Source organism: Alternaria alternata, assembly GCF_001642055.1.
Source record: "Alternaria alternata strain SRC1lrK2f unplaced genomic scaffold CC77scaffold_6, whole genome shotgun sequence".
Lineage (NCBI taxonomy): Eukaryota > Fungi > Ascomycota > Dothideomycetes > Pleosporales > Pleosporaceae > Alternaria > Alternaria alternata.
This window is the reverse complement of record NW_017306195.1, coordinates 512402-528971: the sequence shown is the minus strand read 5'-3', so window position 1 is coordinate 528971 and position 16570 is coordinate 512402. Positions and strand designations below refer to the sequence as shown.

The 16570-nt window shown below is 50.4% G+C and overlaps 9 protein-coding genes across 9 annotated transcripts; 4 read left to right on the top strand and 5 right to left on the bottom strand.

Annotated features, from left to right (window-relative positions):
* Window positions 1-128: 128 nt before the first annotated feature.
* CC77DRAFT_984927 (S-adenosyl-L-methionine-dependent methyltransferase) lies at window positions 129-1655 on the bottom strand. The gene is made up of 3 exons (XM_018536184.1): window positions 1301-1655; window positions 586-1233; window positions 129-522 (listed from the first exon to the last, which is right to left on the bottom strand). Exons 1-3 carry the CDS (start codon window positions 1462-1464, stop codon window positions 267-269), a joined length of 1068 nt encoding a protein of 355 aa, XP_018387942.1. The 5' UTR covers window positions 1465-1655; the 3' UTR covers window positions 129-266.
* A 247-nt stretch (window positions 1656-1902) lies between these two features.
* On the bottom strand, window positions 1903-5039 carry CC77DRAFT_734000 (hypothetical protein). The gene has a single exon (XM_018532989.1). It carries the CDS (start codon window positions 4653-4655, stop codon window positions 2121-2123), a length of 2535 nt encoding a protein of 844 aa, XP_018387941.1. The 5' UTR covers window positions 4656-5039; the 3' UTR covers window positions 1903-2120.
* CC77DRAFT_733946 (nuclear cap-binding protein subunit 2) lies at window positions 4770-5652 on the top strand. The gene is made up of 2 exons (XM_018532985.1): window positions 4770-4987; window positions 5042-5652. The coding sequence occupies exons 1-2, from the start codon at window positions 4925-4927 to the stop codon at window positions 5483-5485; spliced, it is 507 nt and encodes a 168-aa protein (XP_018387940.1). The 5' UTR covers window positions 4770-4924; the 3' UTR covers window positions 5486-5652.
* On the bottom strand, window positions 5624-6907 carry CC77DRAFT_734060 (SNO glutamine amidotransferase). Its single transcript, XM_018532990.1, has 2 exons — window positions 5685-6907; window positions 5624-5627 (listed from the first exon to the last, which is right to left on the bottom strand). The coding sequence occupies exon 1, from the start codon at window positions 6674-6676 to the stop codon at window positions 5819-5821; it is 858 nt and encodes a 285-aa protein (XP_018387939.1). The 5' UTR covers window positions 6677-6907; the 3' UTR covers window positions 5624-5627; window positions 5685-5818.
* Window positions 6908-6926: 19 nt separating this feature from the next.
* On the top strand, window positions 6927-8555 carry CC77DRAFT_733948 (4'-phosphopantetheinyl transferase). The gene is made up of 2 exons (XM_018532986.1): window positions 6927-7228; window positions 7275-8555. The coding sequence occupies exons 1-2, from the start codon at window positions 7124-7126 to the stop codon at window positions 8295-8297; spliced, it is 1128 nt and encodes a 375-aa protein (XP_018387938.1). The 5' UTR covers window positions 6927-7123; the 3' UTR covers window positions 8298-8555.
* CC77DRAFT_733949 (hypothetical protein) lies at window positions 8556-9660 on the top strand. Its single transcript, XM_018532987.1, has 2 exons — window positions 8556-8992; window positions 9057-9660. Exons 1-2 carry the CDS (start codon window positions 8814-8816, stop codon window positions 9370-9372), a joined length of 495 nt encoding a protein of 164 aa, XP_018387937.1. The 5' UTR covers window positions 8556-8813; the 3' UTR covers window positions 9373-9660.
* Window positions 9661-11190, top strand: CC77DRAFT_733950 (hypothetical protein). Its single transcript, XM_018532988.1, has one exon. It carries the CDS (start codon window positions 9948-9950, stop codon window positions 11028-11030), a length of 1083 nt encoding a protein of 360 aa, XP_018387936.1. The 5' UTR covers window positions 9661-9947; the 3' UTR covers window positions 11031-11190.
* A 385-nt stretch (window positions 11191-11575) lies between these two features.
* Window positions 11576-13418, bottom strand: CC77DRAFT_1018553 (hypothetical protein). The gene is made up of 2 exons (XM_018524645.1): window positions 12819-13418; window positions 11576-12765 (listed from the first exon to the last, which is right to left on the bottom strand). Exons 1-2 carry the CDS (start codon window positions 12944-12946, stop codon window positions 11664-11666), a joined length of 1230 nt encoding a protein of 409 aa, XP_018387935.1. The 5' UTR covers window positions 12947-13418; the 3' UTR covers window positions 11576-11663.
* A 1101-nt stretch (window positions 13419-14519) lies between these two features.
* On the bottom strand, window positions 14520-15664 carry CC77DRAFT_904408 (kinase-like protein; the record flags this gene model as incomplete). The annotated part of the gene is made up of 2 exons (XM_018533612.1): window positions 14520-15082; window positions 15148-15664. Coding segments are annotated over 2 exons (1080 nt in total), but the record flags the coding sequence as incomplete, so codon positions are not given.
* Window positions 15665-16570: the final 906 nt, after the last annotated feature.

Genomic DNA, 16570 nt, shown 5'->3' with positions numbered 1-16570 from the left:
ATGGTGTTGTATAAGGTCACGCGATGAGGCTCTGGTACGTTTGCCGAAGACGCTAAATTAGGCTAGCCGAGCCGACGTTGTGGGCTCTTTCTTTGCGTGGCATCATCGTGGGGTCAACTATGGGATCTTCTCTTTTCACATCATACAGCATCGCAATTTCCCAGACTGATACAATTGCTAAGACGAAAAGACACATTGAATTAAGACAGTCGGCCAACTCTTCTGTCTACGCTGTCTTTGGTCACTACAGACACCGGAAAACTTGTTCAAGGCTCTCCTATCCCAGGCTTACGAGCCACGAACATATGCATCGGGCTGAAGATGCCCAATTTCCCACCATCTCTGCATGAGTACACACATTCTCCGACTGTATACGAAGCAGTCACACCGTATTGCGGTATGAGACCCAGGAAATACAGCGTATTGATAAACACCCGAGAAGCATAGTAAATTGGCCTAGTCATCCACACACAATAGCTCCAGTCGTACCACGTCGGATAATGTTTGTAATCGATCGCGTGCCTGTATCACATCGGATCAGTACCAAAGTCGCTCATTCGAACAAGAAGGCAGAGGATTACTTACCACCAAGGTATCGGATTAGCCTTAGCAGTAGCACGATCCTCTTCGCGAACCATTTCAAAACCCGCTTTCACCAATGCCGCAATTCTAGTCTTGGGCGTGATCATGTGCGGCACGGCCCCATTTCTTTCAATCCTCCCTCGTATCATCCGATGTTCTGCATTAGAATCATCGTACTTGTCAGTTATGACCCAATCCAAGATACCGATCTTACCCCCAGGTTTCAGCACTCGTAAGGCTTCGGTATATGCTTTATGCTGATCCGGTGCACAACATAGCGCTTCGATGGCAAAAACCATGTCAAACGTCTCATCGGCGAATGGAAGGTCTGAAAACGTGCCTTTAACCATATGCACTTGGTCATGCAGATTCGCTTGCTTATTCAGCTCGTTGCTCCGCTCGACGTGTAGGTCGTTAATGGTGAGGCCAGTGACGTAGACTCCAGCAAAGATGGCCATTTCACGTGCGGGACCACCGACACCACAACCTAGATCGAGAACCTTCATACCGGGTTTGAATTCCATAATGAGTGCTAGGTAGTGTTCGTGACGGGCTGCGGCTGTGGCCCAGGATTCATCGGGTTGATAGCCGCTGAAGTGGAATTTGTTGCCCCATCCGTTCTGATAGGCGTCGGTGACAAAGTCAAAGTAACTGATAGAGCATTAGTATACCTGAGCACTTCATTGTTCGAGTTAATTGGTATGAAACAGGCTCGCACGCTTCGTTGATCTCAGCAGCATTCTTGTTGAGTTCTGCTCTCTTCTCATCCGTGAGTTTATTTCCCACGACATAGTCATTGTCGTAGAGTGTGTCAAACTTGATGCCCTGTCCATGTTCTGTTTGCTCGCCTGGTATTCGTCGTCTCGCTTTGTTGTTCGTCATCACGGGCAATCCGTCCCAATATCCTACTCCGATTGTAGAAGCTCACGTGAAAGGACCCAGCAAAGAGAACTGGAGCTGGAGGAGTGGGGAATGCTGCACTTTAACGTTCTTACTGTTACATGCATGGCCTTGGTGTTGCCGGCCCGAGTCGACTTCGATAAACGCGAATTGTATACTCTTTTGGCTTAATATTGTTCTTCTTGCTTGGCAGGCTCGACTTCATTCCTCCCCGCATGTAGCTGGAAGCAAGGACGCCCCACTTACAGGAAACGAGAGTAATCATGTAGGTACACCGGACGAAATGAACTATGAGATCAATTTCTGCTACAAGAACTACAGCGATGTCATACCATTTCGAAACTTACATGGAATACGCCACAATTGAAGAGGATGCATGGAGATTATGAGCGGGGTGTATATGTGAGCTGAGCTGACCACACTTTTTAGCCTGCCGCATCCTATTCTCGCCCTTGGGAAGTGGAGATGATTCAAGCTCGTGAATTTCATGATATGCAAGTCGATGAGCACAAATATCGCTAAGTTGATAGTCATACCAAAACTGTGAGACATTCATTCTATAATCTCTTCATCATGCGACCATACCCAAGAACCTGAACTTTCAACAACAACGTGTGAACGTCACACTTCCTGCACACCTAATTCCCACCTTCAACAGGTACGTTGATTCCCAGACTCCTCAGCCTGTCCACAGCAGCCTCTACTAGGAAGTCGTTCCGCTGTATCAACTCCTGTACCTGCTCATTTTCCGCCTTCCTTGAATGACTTGGTACTTTGACACCAGTACTTCTTGCTTGTTCGCTTTCGCTTCTTTGTTTGGCGTTCTGCATGGCTGCTTCAATCTGCTTCGCCTGCTCCTTGTGTACCTCCTTGATCCTGTCGAGACGTTGCCAGGCGGGGTGTTCGCTACCGTCAACATTGTCAGTCAACGTCTCGCTCGAGGGGTCAATGGCGCTGTCCATAGTTTGTAACTCTTCAATCCAGTTGCTCTCTTTTTCGCTGAGCTCACTGGAGCCGATGCTGACCATCTTCCGTCGGAGGGCTTCGTAGCGAGCATTGATACGATCTTGTCGCGCTATAGCCTTCTCCATGCGGTCGTCTATGTTGGCGCTGCCGTATGTCGATCCGTTCTCCGAGCCGGCTTGGTCATTACCAGTGACGCTGTCGATGTTCGTTGCAATCTCAGACGTCCTGTATATTTGATCCCTGAACTCTTCCTGGAGTCGTGTCGCGCGGTTGAACAGATCGGATACGGCGAGCTGGAGTTTAGACGTCTGTGCAGAGAGTACGCGATGGACATCCATGAGGAGCCCCAAGTTTGCAGGAGATAACCTGATTTCATCTTTAAGAGCGCCTCTGTGTCGCGCGGGAATGTTGATAGATCCATAGAGATCGAACGGCTCGTAGAGTTCCTTTGATGGCTGCCACGCCTGACGTACTTCCTTGGTAGGACCGGTGATTGCCATGTATTCAGCAAGCTCTTCCTGGGTAGGGAGACCGTCTTCAGGCGCATCAAGTAGGGCAGCCTGAGGCTCACCGTCTACAGTGGTAAGAAGAAGGTAGCCCACGTTTCCATCTTCAATGACAGCAACTGCGGTCACTTCCTGTTCCGCCAGGTCGCCGGATACGCGTCGCTGTAGGTATTGGTCTACAACGGTGTTCGCCGATTCCAGTATACGCTTGATACGGAAAGGCGAGCCCTCGGTCTGCGGCTGGGAGAGTTCCGTCTCAAGCTTCCTGACCCAAGGCTCCATGGAAACGTAGAAAACTCCACTGGCATGCGATACGAAGAATGAGAAGTCGGTATGCACATCCGGCGTGATGTTTTGATTGAATGAAGGATCGTCGCCTTCCACCAATGTGACGGTTTCCGCGATAATCAACTCATGATCGGTGGTTATTATGGCATCGATTTCGTCTTCCGGAGATGGTAGCCATCGCCCAATGATACCCTCAAGGTCTAGGCAGACATGTACCTTGCTCGTGTCTGTGAGCAAGCACACAACAGCAGTAGGAAGACCTTCTGCAGCCTCGTCCTCTTCGCTTTCCGAAAGGGTCTTGAGGGAGAAGACGATCATGTCGCTGAGCTCAAAATCGTCTACTTCGGGCGAGATGGTGAAAGGCCCCTGTAGCAACGGCACCGCAGGCGCGCTTTGTGGGCGAGCGAAGACCTGCACTGTGTCACCCTGTGGCCGTTCCTCTACAAGAGGTTCCTCGTATATGATGTCGGATAGCCATGAGACCTGCTTCTCCGATGTCTTCAGTTCGTGCTTGGGCGACGTATCATCCTCGGACAGCTCAGCGTAAGCGATGTTGATGGATGAGGTCAGGGTCTGGAGAAAGGTATGGCTGCCGGGTGATTCGATCAGCTGCCATTTGCTCGGTAGCAAAGGGCAAAGGGCGTATACATCTCCGAGCACAGTAGCAATCCACAACGTCATTGGCGCCCAGCCATGGACACCTTCTTGGTCTGGAAAGTCGCCAAAGCATGCAGATGCAACTTCCAGCTCCACCGAGTCGGGAGAGAAACCCTTGGAAGCTCCGAACTTGGAGGCGCTCAGATCGTCCTGATCGCTTGTAGCATTTGCGAGTTTGGGCAGATCGATGGAGAGCGACGGCTCACTGAAGGTAGACCTGTCGGCGCGGTTGATCTCCCATAGCCGGACTACTCCCGCCTTTGTGACGGTGAGCAGACAGCGTCCATGGTAGCCCAGAGGATGCCATAGCGTTGTTGCGACGGGCGACTCTTCCAGCACATGCACAGTTGGTCCCAACTGGAACGTCTTTGGCTTCAAAGGGCCGTCGTCCTCGCCGGCTCCAAGCAACGACGAGTCGGGAAGGTGTATTACGTGTACGGTGTGCGAGGTGGAGACGGCGAGGTAGTCTTCCTCGGGAGAAATGGCAAGACGCGTGATTGGTAGAGGTATCGAGACTCGTAGTGTTCGGTATGCGGGTTGTTGTTCTTCCTTGAGATTGACCAGATCCGCCCATCGTATTTCGTTCCCGACGGCGACGAAGATTTCGGAGCCCCGGGTCGCAATTGTCTTTCGTGGTCCAGGTTCCTGTTTCTTTGCAGCGACTCCATTTCCGTTGGTCTGCTTCGGCGCAAACAGATGATAGCCTGGGTTTGGCCGACTGAGCCAGTCCGGCGTGTAACCCAGTACTTTTGGCATCGTAGAGAGCTGCCCCGAGCAAGATTGAGAGATTCGGAATGTGGGTAGGTAATAGTCGGGTGGTCTGTAAAGGTAAGAGTCTCTGGACAAACAAAAGTTCCAGCCGCGCGATACTGCGCCAAGGCCGACGCGTCTGGGGAGCTCCGAGCTCAACTTTCCACTTCCGAACCTTACACTCGCTCCACAACCACGCTCGATAACTTCTGAACGCTCCGGATACGGTCGCTTAACGTATTTCCATTTGGAACTGGGATAGAGAGTACGCCATCATGCCGGCGCTTCGAAGTACCATTGACCGCCTCGACAAGCCGAGTTCATATGCGACAGCAAAGGTACAGCAGGCTACAAGGCACTAGACAAGCACAACAAGGCTGACTTTCCTCTAGAAGCGCAGACGCGATCGCAACACACGTGACGAAGAACGTGGCCGCTCACCGTCCCCCGAGGACAAGCTCAAGGACGCAACTACCCTCTACGTTGGCAACCTATCCTTTTACACTACCGAAGAACAAATCCACGAGCTATTCAGCAAATGCGGAGAGATCAAACGATTGGTTATGGGTCTCGACCGATTTCAGAAGACGCCATGCGGTTTCTGCTTCGTCGAGTACTACACACATCAGGATGCGCTAGATTGTATGAAGTACATTGGCGGCACTAAGCTTGATGAACGTGTCATCAGGACCGACTTGGACGAGGGTTTCGCCGAGGGCAGGCAATACGGACGTGGAAAGAGCGGTGGTCAGGTGCGCGACGAGTACAGGGCCGAGTATGACCCTGGTCGGGGTGGTTACGGCAGAGCTGTGGACGAATATCACGAAGCGCAGTAGGTTCGCCATCGAGATCCAACAGCCCGAGTTCTACTCGCCCATATTTGAGACGGAGGGAGGATGGGCAGCATTACCTGGTAGTTGAGGAAGCAGTCGATCAGCCCAGTCTTCATCAGATCTCAAAATACTGCACAGGAGGCGTCTGGCGTCTATTATTCGGCATTGCTCATTAATTCTTTAGTCATAAGCAAATGCTTACAGGGAGGAGAGATACCAGTTTAGATACCTTCCCAAGACTTACTACCATCTTCCAAACGCCCTGTCACATGTTCTACAAGAATTGCTGTCTGGGCATGTGCCCTAATTGAAGTGCCATCTGGCACCACCTACATCTCATTTAGTTCGATCCGCAAGTTCAAACTGCTTTCGCCTCTCCGCAGCTTTCATGACCTCTCCCAACCACCAAACATGTATCCGCGGGTCGTCGGTCAGTTCTGGGTGGAAGCTACACCCAAACACGTTGCCCTGCCGTACCGCTATTATGTCCTCCGCACCTGGGTGATTGTGTTCCTGGTTCTCCTGCAACGGCTGGGCGTTGGTCGACAGCGTTGCCATGATCTCGACCTCGCGATCCAACTCCTTCCTCGCCAAATCATCCGCTGGTGTCTTGCTCGGCGCAACAATTGTATCGTCCCTTTCACTCTCTCCTTCTTGTATGCCTACCGCCTTCTTACTCGGAAGTATCTTCTCTACAACTGGCGCGCGGATGAAGACGCATCGGTACGGATCGGTCGCGCTTGTCTTGCTGGTCGACTCTAAGAATGGCAGCTGTAGGTTTGCCTGGAAACTCTCTTGTTGTCGCCCGAAATGATTTCTGTTCACTCTCACGTCTAGGCCTCCGATCAAGTCTTGGCCTCCTTTCTTTGTTCTATTCGCACTCTCTGCTAGTAAGATGAGGCCGGCGCATGTACCCCACGTTGGTTTGCGTTGGACCTTGACAAAGTCGCGGAGGGGCTCGAGAAGAGCGCTACGTGCGGCTACGAGGGACATGGTTGTACTTTCGCCACCAGGGATGATGAGGCCGTCGCATTGTGCGAGTTGGGCTGGTGTCCGGACTTCGATGAAGTGGAAGGTTGGTGACGAGGGGATGTTCGAGGATGCCGCACGAAGGAGTTGAATGTGCTCGCTGAAAGCGCCTTGGAGGGCGAGGACGCCGACCGTTATCTCTGTGTTTCCTTCTTTGACCGCCATTGTGAATCACGAACAGACGCCAAAAGAACTCCGTTACAGCAAGGAAATAAGGAATTGGAACGTCTAGAAAATGTACAGTCATATCACGGAAAGCGACGGCAAATGCTAAATCTGTATCGATAAGCTCCATCCCCACTGTAAGCGGTAACTTGCCCGCCGGGCACATGTCACTCAGATACGCTCAGCCCTGCTCGATCGCTTACCCCGAGGAGGTGCCACCCTTCGATCTGCTCTCCATCATCGACATTTCGGGTTCCCCACTGATCCCGTGAACGGCCATGACATGTAGATTTCCGTTTGTCGCACATCACGTCAAGAGAACCACAAACAAAGGGTCCCACGGTGCATATAAGGCCAGAGTCCTTGTAGTAGTCTAGTCTTACGCGTCAAACTACTTTAGCCGACGCGCAACTCGATTACAGTCTAGAGGATTCAGGTGAAGGCGCTATGATCGACAAACAGGATGGAGGCTCAACGGGACACGGTCTCACGTGCTGGCTGCTGGATACAAGATCAATATGGCCTGGAGAGAAGATTACAGATTCAGAATCCGTATGTCCATGCCATCGCATTGTGTCTATCAACTGACAAATGTCAGGCCCGGGAAGCACTCTCGCTCATCAGCCAGGAAGAACAAGACCTCATAAAACGCAAATACCACGTAGCGGATGCGCGAATGAGCCTGGGATCCGCCCTCCTGAAACGTCTTTTTGTTCACAAAACTCTGAACGTCCCTTGGAAAGACATCCTCTTCGGCCGAAGACGCGATCCCAAACATGGAAAACCAATCGCCCTACTGATACCACCCCAATATGGCCCTGCGCCCGTAGAATTCAACGTCAGTCATCAAGCCGGTCTAGTCGCCCTCGTAGGCTGTTCAACCCATGAACTCGATGCCGAAGTCGGCGTAGACATAGTCTGCGTAAACGAGCGGAACGATTATCGCGTTGTCGACGAAGAAGGCTTCGACGGCTGGGTAGACATGTACGCTGAAATCTTCAGCACAGAAGAGTGTTTCGATATCAAGTACAACGTCGACCCATTTCCTCTTCTCGATGGCACAATGGTCACACATGAGATTCTAGGAAGACACGATCGTTGTTGTCATCGAAACGAGCATTTGAGTGTTACGCTACCGAACGGGGAGCAGAGGGAGCTTGATTCAGATCTACTCATTGATGCGAAGCTAAGACGGTTTTACACGTTCTGGTGCTTCAAAGAGGCCTATATCAAGCTTGATGGTGAGGCTTTGCTCGCTCAGTGGATTCCACAATTAGAATTTAAACATGTTCGTGCACCGAGGCCGGGGACTCCAGCCCGGTGTAGTACACACGGTACCTGGGGTGAGAGATACAGCGATGCGGAGGTTTGGTTCTCCATGAAGGGAGAGGAGAAGGGACCTGCGGGTATAAGGGGTTTGAAGAAAGGAGAGTCCAGGAGGTTGGAGGATACAAGGGTAGAGATTCAAGCTTTTGAGGAGGACTTCATGATTGGGGTTGCGGCTAGGGAGAGGAGGGATCCTGTGGTCGATGGGACTAAGAAGAAGCTACCGGATGTGTTGACACACTTCAGGGGACTGCATTTGGAGGAGGATGTCATGAGTGTTGCCAGGAGTGCGTAATGGCGACAGCTAACCAGCTGCACTGCGCTAATGTTCGCAAACCATAGTCCATGAGCTCAGAAATGTCTCGGTGTCTAATTCCAGAGTGTACGTGTCTTCTATGGGATGTTGGCTGTTTTGCTGGTGCACGAGTTAGTAGAAGCGCACCGAGACTGGGATGTTTGGTTGTGCAGGTGAGTAAGCTGACCGACCTCGAAAGGACCGAACGGCAGGCGCGTCAACTTTGTTCCATGCTAAGAGTCACCTACAACATCACCTGGGACGGCTGCAACTCAGATAGACTCTGCAAAATTATGGGGAAAGTTGAGATGTTTGAGCACCTCATGTCAGTGGTTAGCGTGAACATACGCGTCATGGTTGCTGGACCCTGAGCGCATTTCATGGCTACGTCAACGCTTAATCCACAACCATATACACCGCGCCTACCCCAATATCCGCCGTACCAACAATTACCTATTCGCTCTCACATAACCAATTTAACGATACGTCGAGACGGCCACATTCAAAACTGCAAAAATGTCCTCCAACTCGCTCAACTACCCACTGCTCGCCATCCCGGCCTACTATGTCTTCTTTCTCGTCCCGCACATGTACGCTGGTAGCATCCTCTCCGCCAATGGTTACAAGGTCAACAACGCAAACCCCAAGGCTTCGTTGTCACCAGATGCCGTGAAGGGCAAGGTTCCCGATGCTGTGTAAGACTTGCCCGAGCTCGTTACTTCGAGGCCTCTCCTTCGAAATGTACTAACGCATGTGCAGCTTCCAGAAGTACCAGCGTGCCGAGAATGCCCAGTCCAACAACATTGAGCAACTGCCCCTCTTCGCTGTTGCCGTCATCGCCAGCATCATCGCCGAGCGCACCACCGCAACTGGAATCGGACGGGAGGTCGTCTCAGGCGATGCAACAGGCTTGACAACATTCGTATCAGCTTTCTTTGCAATCAGGGCGGCGTACGCTGTTTCATATGTGCAGATTGCCGACCACTCGAAGAGCTTTATCAGGAGCAGCTTTTGGGCAATTGGTTTCGGGCTATCTGCATACCAGATCTACAAGGCTGCTGCGATCCTGGGTTAGAAGTAGAGGGAGACAAAGTACTGCAATGAGCAGGAAGAGCATGACACATCATATTCGATTCAGGAACTCGATAACAATAATACAATACCAACCAATCGAATCTTCGAGAGCGCGCAATGAATACTTGCATGATATGAGTGTAATATGGTTGGAATGGCAACCAGAAGAAGGCCAGTATGTACTGGATTTACGACCAATTTCAACAGAGAAAAGGCGCGGCACGGAAAAGCCGTACACTTACTCTGTTGAGGGAGCTTCACCTACGTCATCGTACATATGCGCATGCGAGCAATTACTAGTTCAGGCAACGCGCAAAGCACTCAATTGATGATAGCGCAACCATTGAATTCATGATTTTCTTCAAGGTAGGCCCGACCTTGAATCGTAAGTGTGGGACCGTTATCTCGGTGGTTCACGTCGGCAGTATTCGCGTGTCAGGGTTCGCGTACCTCAGCCCCGAACTATTTCTTGTGGGATCCCAGCATCCCCGACGATTTGGTTCTGTATCCTCGCTCGTTCGCTTCCTGTCCTCGTCGATTCTTTTTGAGTGCTGAAGAGCTGGTGATAGAAAGAAAATGTGGTCGACAGCTCCCCTCAAGGCAGCCACATGGCTTGCATTCGCAACTTCGCTCAGCTCAGCTACACCGCAGTATGGTGCTCCTCCAAAGATCCAATTCAAGCACTGGCCCGAAGAAGCTGCGACAGCTCTCTCCAACATGATCACAAAGAACGCGAATCAGAGCAACTATGCAGTCTTCGACATGGACAATACCAGTTATCGCTATGATCTTGAAGAATCGCTCCTTCCCTTCCTTGAGAACCGTGGCATCCTGACACGCGACAACCTGGACCCCAGCCTCAAGTTGGTTGACTTCAAGGATACGGCCAACTTCACCGAATCGTTGTACAGCTACTACAACCGTCTATGTGAGATCGATGATTTCATCTGCTATCCCTGGGCGGCGCAGGTCTGGTCTGGCTTCACGCTGCGCGAACTTAAGACTTACGTGGATGAGCTTATGGCGTACAACTCAACAATCCCGACAAAGTACTGGGACGGCGATGAGGTGACATCCAGCAGCGTTAACCCGCCAAAGGTTTTCCGAGGCCAAGCCGAACTTTACAACGCTCTTATGGACAACGGCATCGCCGTCTATGTTATAAGCGCTGCCCATGAGGAGCTTGTACGCATGGTCGCCAGCGACCCGAAGTACGGATACAACGTCCCACCTCAGAACGTCATCGGCGTCACCACCGTTTTGAAGAACACTACTTCCGGTGCGCTCACGAACGCACGTAAGCAGATTACTGAAGGCACGTACAATGAGACGGCCAATCTCGATCTGGTCGTGACTCCGTACCTCTGGACCCCTGCCACATGGTTCGCCGGTAAATGGGCCGCTATTCTTACCTACATCGATCAATGGAAACGTCCTGTCTTGGCTGGTGGTGACACTCCCGGTAGCGATTCGTACATGCAGTTCCACGGCGTAGATGTAGCGAAGGGAGGTGTGCACCTGTGGATCAACCGTCGGGACGCGTACTTCGAGCAATTGCAGGAGGAAATTAGGAACAACACCCAGGCGCAGATTGCTAACGGTAGAGAAGTTACGGCAGACAAGAACTGGGTTGTTGTCACTCCTGAGGAGATCTTGTAAATAGATACGCTAGATTTTTGGAAATGTCAACATTCGGCGCGCAATGGCACGAGAACAATAGCTTAGCACAGGCGGGGCCCCAAGGAGACCAATTACGCTAGCTGACATAAGCACTCGGCTAAGCCCTGTTGCATCTTTCGCTCGCGTCCAGCCTTCTGCTAGTAATACCATCGACGCGTCAAACTCACCAAGCATCTTACCTATCATCTCATCAAGTATCTTGCCAAATGACACGCTAGCAGCGATTTTGTCAAGCACGCGTAAAAGCAAAGCGTGCGCGGGACTAAGGTACGTCATGTCTACTTTGCTTTCCAATCCATTCCTACCCAAATGATGATTCCAAACTATACTTGAACCGAGAATCTTCGATACTGCTCTTCCTTGGTGAGCCATGTGGTTTGCATTTGCTAGCCCGGGTGCATTGGGTTGTGGCAGGTTTCAGATTCGATGCGCGAGTGAAAGAGAGCACTGATGGTACACGAACATTGCACGAAAACAGCTGTCTCATGGTACTGTCAGTACTAACATCGCTCAAATAGCTTCAAAATATACCTTTCCGATATGAACTCAATTCAGTGGTATCTAAAACGCCGATCCAATGCAACTCGAATATCATCGAAAGAACCTGCCTCATCATGCTTCTCTTTCTATCAAAACCACATCGTTGTCCAATTTACTCTCCTCATCTTTCCGCACCTCTGTTGGTTGATCTTTCGGTACTGGCTCTTCGATCTTTTTCTCTGGTTCCTTGTACCACACTTCTTCCGGGTTTGCTAAAATACTCTTCTGAAGCGCCTCGCTCAACACCTGCATCACACTGGCTGCACTCGCATCCTTGACTCGACTCTTCCCCATGGTTGTGTAGTGCCGAACGAAGTTCCCATTGCAATTGGAGATATCGTGATTCTCGGTACCGGGTCGATTTAGCATATCCTCGCGGAAGCCCGGCCATCCTACTGCATCGTCACAGGGTATGCTAACGATCGTTTCAGGCGTCTTGTTGAAATCGTAACGAATGTATTCTGAGAAGGCGCGTTGTTCGTGGCTCCATTCGGTCTTCCACTTGGCGCAGCCTTTGTAGCGTTTCTCAGTCGTGCAGTCCCGCCACGCTTCGAGCAAATCCAGCGTCAAAGAAGAATTCTGCGCGATAACCAGACCTGTGTTGAGGACGCGCATCCCCTTGCTATCTATGCTGATAGAGCCTTCGTCGCGGAATTCTTCAGTATCCCACGGAAGGGCTATGGACGTGTGCTCTTTGATACCCCAGCGGTTGAACATCCACTCGAATGGAACGTCAAGGTGTGGGATTGTAACGTCGGCATCCATTACGACCACGAACTGATAACCAGGTATCAACTCGCGGAGAACATGGGGTAAGATCCAGGTGTTGTAATGATCCTTCATGTCCCGCGCCTGGTAGAATTTGTAGTCATATCCATGGACCATGGCATACAGGTAGTGATTCATGATGGAGTTGGACACCATACCGGCTCCGGACGTCTTAAGATTCTCCCAGTCTAAGCGTTCTGGATTGAGAAGCTCATTCTCCCCAGTTGGCACACGCGTGTCGATATCCACAATCAAGACTTTCTTGCCGAGGGGTCTTGTCCAGACTGTCTCGTTTCCACCTTTGTAGTATGTGCCTGACGGATCGACGTATGCAGAAGCACTTGGATCGTGTTTTATTCTGGCAAACAATGTGTTGATTGTGTCTCGAGTGGTAGGTTTCGATGATCTGCGCTGAGTGTTGGTGAACAGGTACCATCTCAGGATTTTGGGTCAACCTACAGGTATGGCGGGTTTGTGATTCTTTCAACCACTAATGCGCCTTGGTCGCGGAACACGTAGAACGACAGTGTCGCGACTACCAGGAAAGTGGCAATGGCCAGGACATATGAACGTTGTGTGGCGAGCATCTTTGGACGAGGGGTCGTTGGTGAAGCGACAGCGATCACGTTATCGCAAAATCTACGAGCCAACGGGCGGTTAAAGGAATGGAATGGCAGCAGGACGACGACGTTTGTACGGGGAGAGATGTAACTTTCTAATCAAATTGTGCCATTGCGCCGAGGTCTTGAGCAATGCGCGTCTCTGACTTCAAACCCTGTCGTTCAGCTGAAGGGTACATGGCCGATCCATGTGTTGTAGACTAGCTAAGCCTCCGTTACAGAAGATCTGGTTAACAGCACAGACCCCAAGCCCATTGCTTTTGGTATTCCTTGTGGTCAGTTTGGGTGAGGCTGCACGTTACATCCGACCTGCCCTTCCGACAGCAAACCTTAGTCGTAACAGACGATGCATGTCGCTCACTATCATCTTGCGAGTTTTCAATCTATAGGAGACAACCACTCCATGACAACAGGACGATCGCGGGACATTGGCACACACATCGGTCGATCGTCAGCCGCATGCCATTACGCGTAGCGACATTGCCATTGCTACGGCAGTTGCTGACGTCGGGTCTAAGATAGAAGCTGCTAGCGCAGTCGATAACGTTCTATCTCACCTCAACAAAGTACGTGGCTGGCTGTAGCTAAATAGAGATACGATACCCTTCAATGCCTTCTAACAATCCATGGTAATGCTTTTGTGAACATGAAACGATACCTTGTCGTCGCGACCTCAACGCACTTCTCATATGCGCAAGAAACCACAAATATGGTTGAGATAGCATTCCGCATAAACGTGGCGGCTTGTTGGACACAGAATGATTGCTTCGGTGCGCAGCGGAGATGAAGCCGCACCACAGAAGCGAAGAACCGCCGATCGGCGTATCCGGACGCTCCCGCCCACGCAGCCCTCTTCCTAAGCAGATTACAGGTCCATTATCGTATATAGATCGCGCCACGCATGTGTTAGAGTAGTCATGTACTAAAATGTTATCCTTCCAGCATCAATGTGGCGCGATTTATCACGCTCAGAAGCAGTTTTAGCGTCAACTTTTACGAAGCAGCGCATAACGACAAAAGGATGGTAATTTCGCTCGGTGGTATAGCATCTTTTCACATGTACATACGGAAGAAAATGCATCCAGAGAGCGACAAGATGTAAGCGCTAACGCGCAACGGTCGAATTTCTTCGTAAATACGGCCATCTTCCCAGGTACCTTCATGATGATCGTAATCACATACATTACCATACTTCCGCAAGAATTGCATTCTCGAGCCCTCACTACTGGCCTCCTGTTCTCCTGGCTTTATTCTATCGCTTCAGCAATGGACTTACACTAGTGTTGAGCTACAAAGCCACAAAAGTATAGGATAGACCAAGACCTCTTCACATACCCGTGCGCCTTTCACTGTTACTCGCCTTCTCATCCTTTCCGCGAGCCCCTTTATGCAGGGAAAAAACCTAGCGCCAGATTTACTGTAAAAAAACTGCGGTTAGAGAATCGAAGTTCGGCGACCATGTTGAAAGTCCTGCTTTGTACCCGGTATCACATTAGTGGTCGCTCTCTGTAACGTCTTCTCTTATATCCTCATCTTCTGCATTGATTGTCTCGCGCTTGTGTGCCAAGCATAAATCCTGGAACAGAACTTCCGCATGTGCTGTCTCAATTTCCCTTAACAATTGCCCAGACTCTGGTCGTTCTCCTGGAGACATCGCTAACCCTGCCATCATACAGTCACTCAAGGCATCAGAGTGCTTTGGGCTTGGTCTACATTGACGGAATGCGAGCGCTTGTTTGTCGTATCCAAGATCTTCGTCGGCCAAGATTGGGATTGGAGCACCGGGTTCGATATTGATTGGTATAGGTCTCCGCGGCGCTTTACTTGACCAGTAGTTCTTCTTGAGATTATCCGGCCAGGAATCCAAGTACGGTGCTTTGTCATTCTGCAGAAACCATTTCTTCTCGATGACTTTGGGGTCAACGAGCGGTCCAAAGTTATGAGCAAGTTCATGGATAATGGTTGCAGCACTCCATACATCACTTGCTGGACCCAGACGCTTATTCTCCCAAGTGACTTCCGGCGGCCAGTAGTGAGTTGTGCCAATATGCCCTCGAGGATTAGGATTTTTTGGATCATAGTAACCAGCCATTCCAAAGTCGCCTAGAACATCGATGTACAGAGTCAGTGTATGCCTTCACGCGCAATGCGTATATGGAGACTATTACCTAGCTTGACCTCAATGTCTGACCAGTCATCCTTGAAGCCTAAGTTCTTTACGAGTACGTTCTCGAACTTGACGTCTCGATGCACGATTGGCCTCCACTCATCACGACCTCTCCGATGCTGATCATCGATTCCTTCATGAAGAAACGCGATGGCGTTCATCAACTGGCTGTACACCGACCACATGAAGGCTTTTGAAAATACCATACGACCTTTGTCGGCAGCTAGTGCTCTTACTGTAAAAAGATCGCCTTCTGAGCAGTATTCAAGTAATATCGATGTCTTTTCCGCATATGGTTGTCTCTTGCAATATCCGAGATAACCTACGATGGATTTATGCGATGGTAAGTGTTGGAGAATGCGGGCTTCGTTGGGGTAAGGATGATTGTGTCGGACGACCTTTACCGCAATTATAGTTTTCGATGCTGTGTGAGTCCACTGCTCAACATACCCTTCCGAGCCTTCCTGAAGTCGTCGATTGAACTGGTGGTCTTCTGGAAAGCCGATGGCGGGATCGTTTCTGGGAGGCGATGTTACACGCAGCTTTCTTAATGGGTTGAACCGAGATGATATTGCGGCCATCGCGGTGATCGCTGAACGCGGGCGACACACTTCAGTCGAACGCTCATTTAAATTTTGCGACTCGTGGTGTGAAAAGAACCCCATTTCTTGTCTTTCTCCTGCGATAGTGAGAGAGTTGAGGTACAGGAGGCGCGCGGGCAACACGCATTGTTTTCTCAAGTGAGTAAGTAGACTAGAGCTTACCAAACCTAGGTATATCTTCAAATCTACAGAAGATAGTGAATGAAGGCTAGAATGGAACAAAACACTTGCCTTACCACCTTTTGTGAGATAATCACATTCACCATCATTGCTACCACAAAATGCGGAACAGTATGTTCATTCGCCCAATGGCTAGGTCGGCTCTCATGGTATCGATATCAATGAATGTAATTGGACTCGACATTGTTAGGTTGTTCGGCTCAGACTGCAGGTTTCGGTTCGTTAGAAGATCGTAGTCATATACAGAGCGTCGCAACTCCATGCTCCGTTACACCTCTGTCTTGACAATGCATCTTGGGTCTCTTAGGTCGTTTCGCGTGATAGTCGCGAAGTCAGACTGGTAGTGAGGCGAATCAGATTCCGTCCGTATGCACTCTCGCTCATGCTCGGTAAAAGATTGAAGTGCGTTGGCAGAGAGTCTGTCTATTGTAGCTGGCGGTAACCTTGAAAGTGTGCGGGATGAATTCAAGGTAGACCTGAGCATACTATAAAGATAGAAACGACCAACGCCCAACTGGGTGATCAGGTCTTGCGCAGGTCCAACCGGCAATAGACCTCAAATGTTGTTGTGCTAGTCCAGGGATGTATGAAGACATCTTTCGTGCTACTCGAATATTATGGAGGGGTAAAGTGTGTTAATCA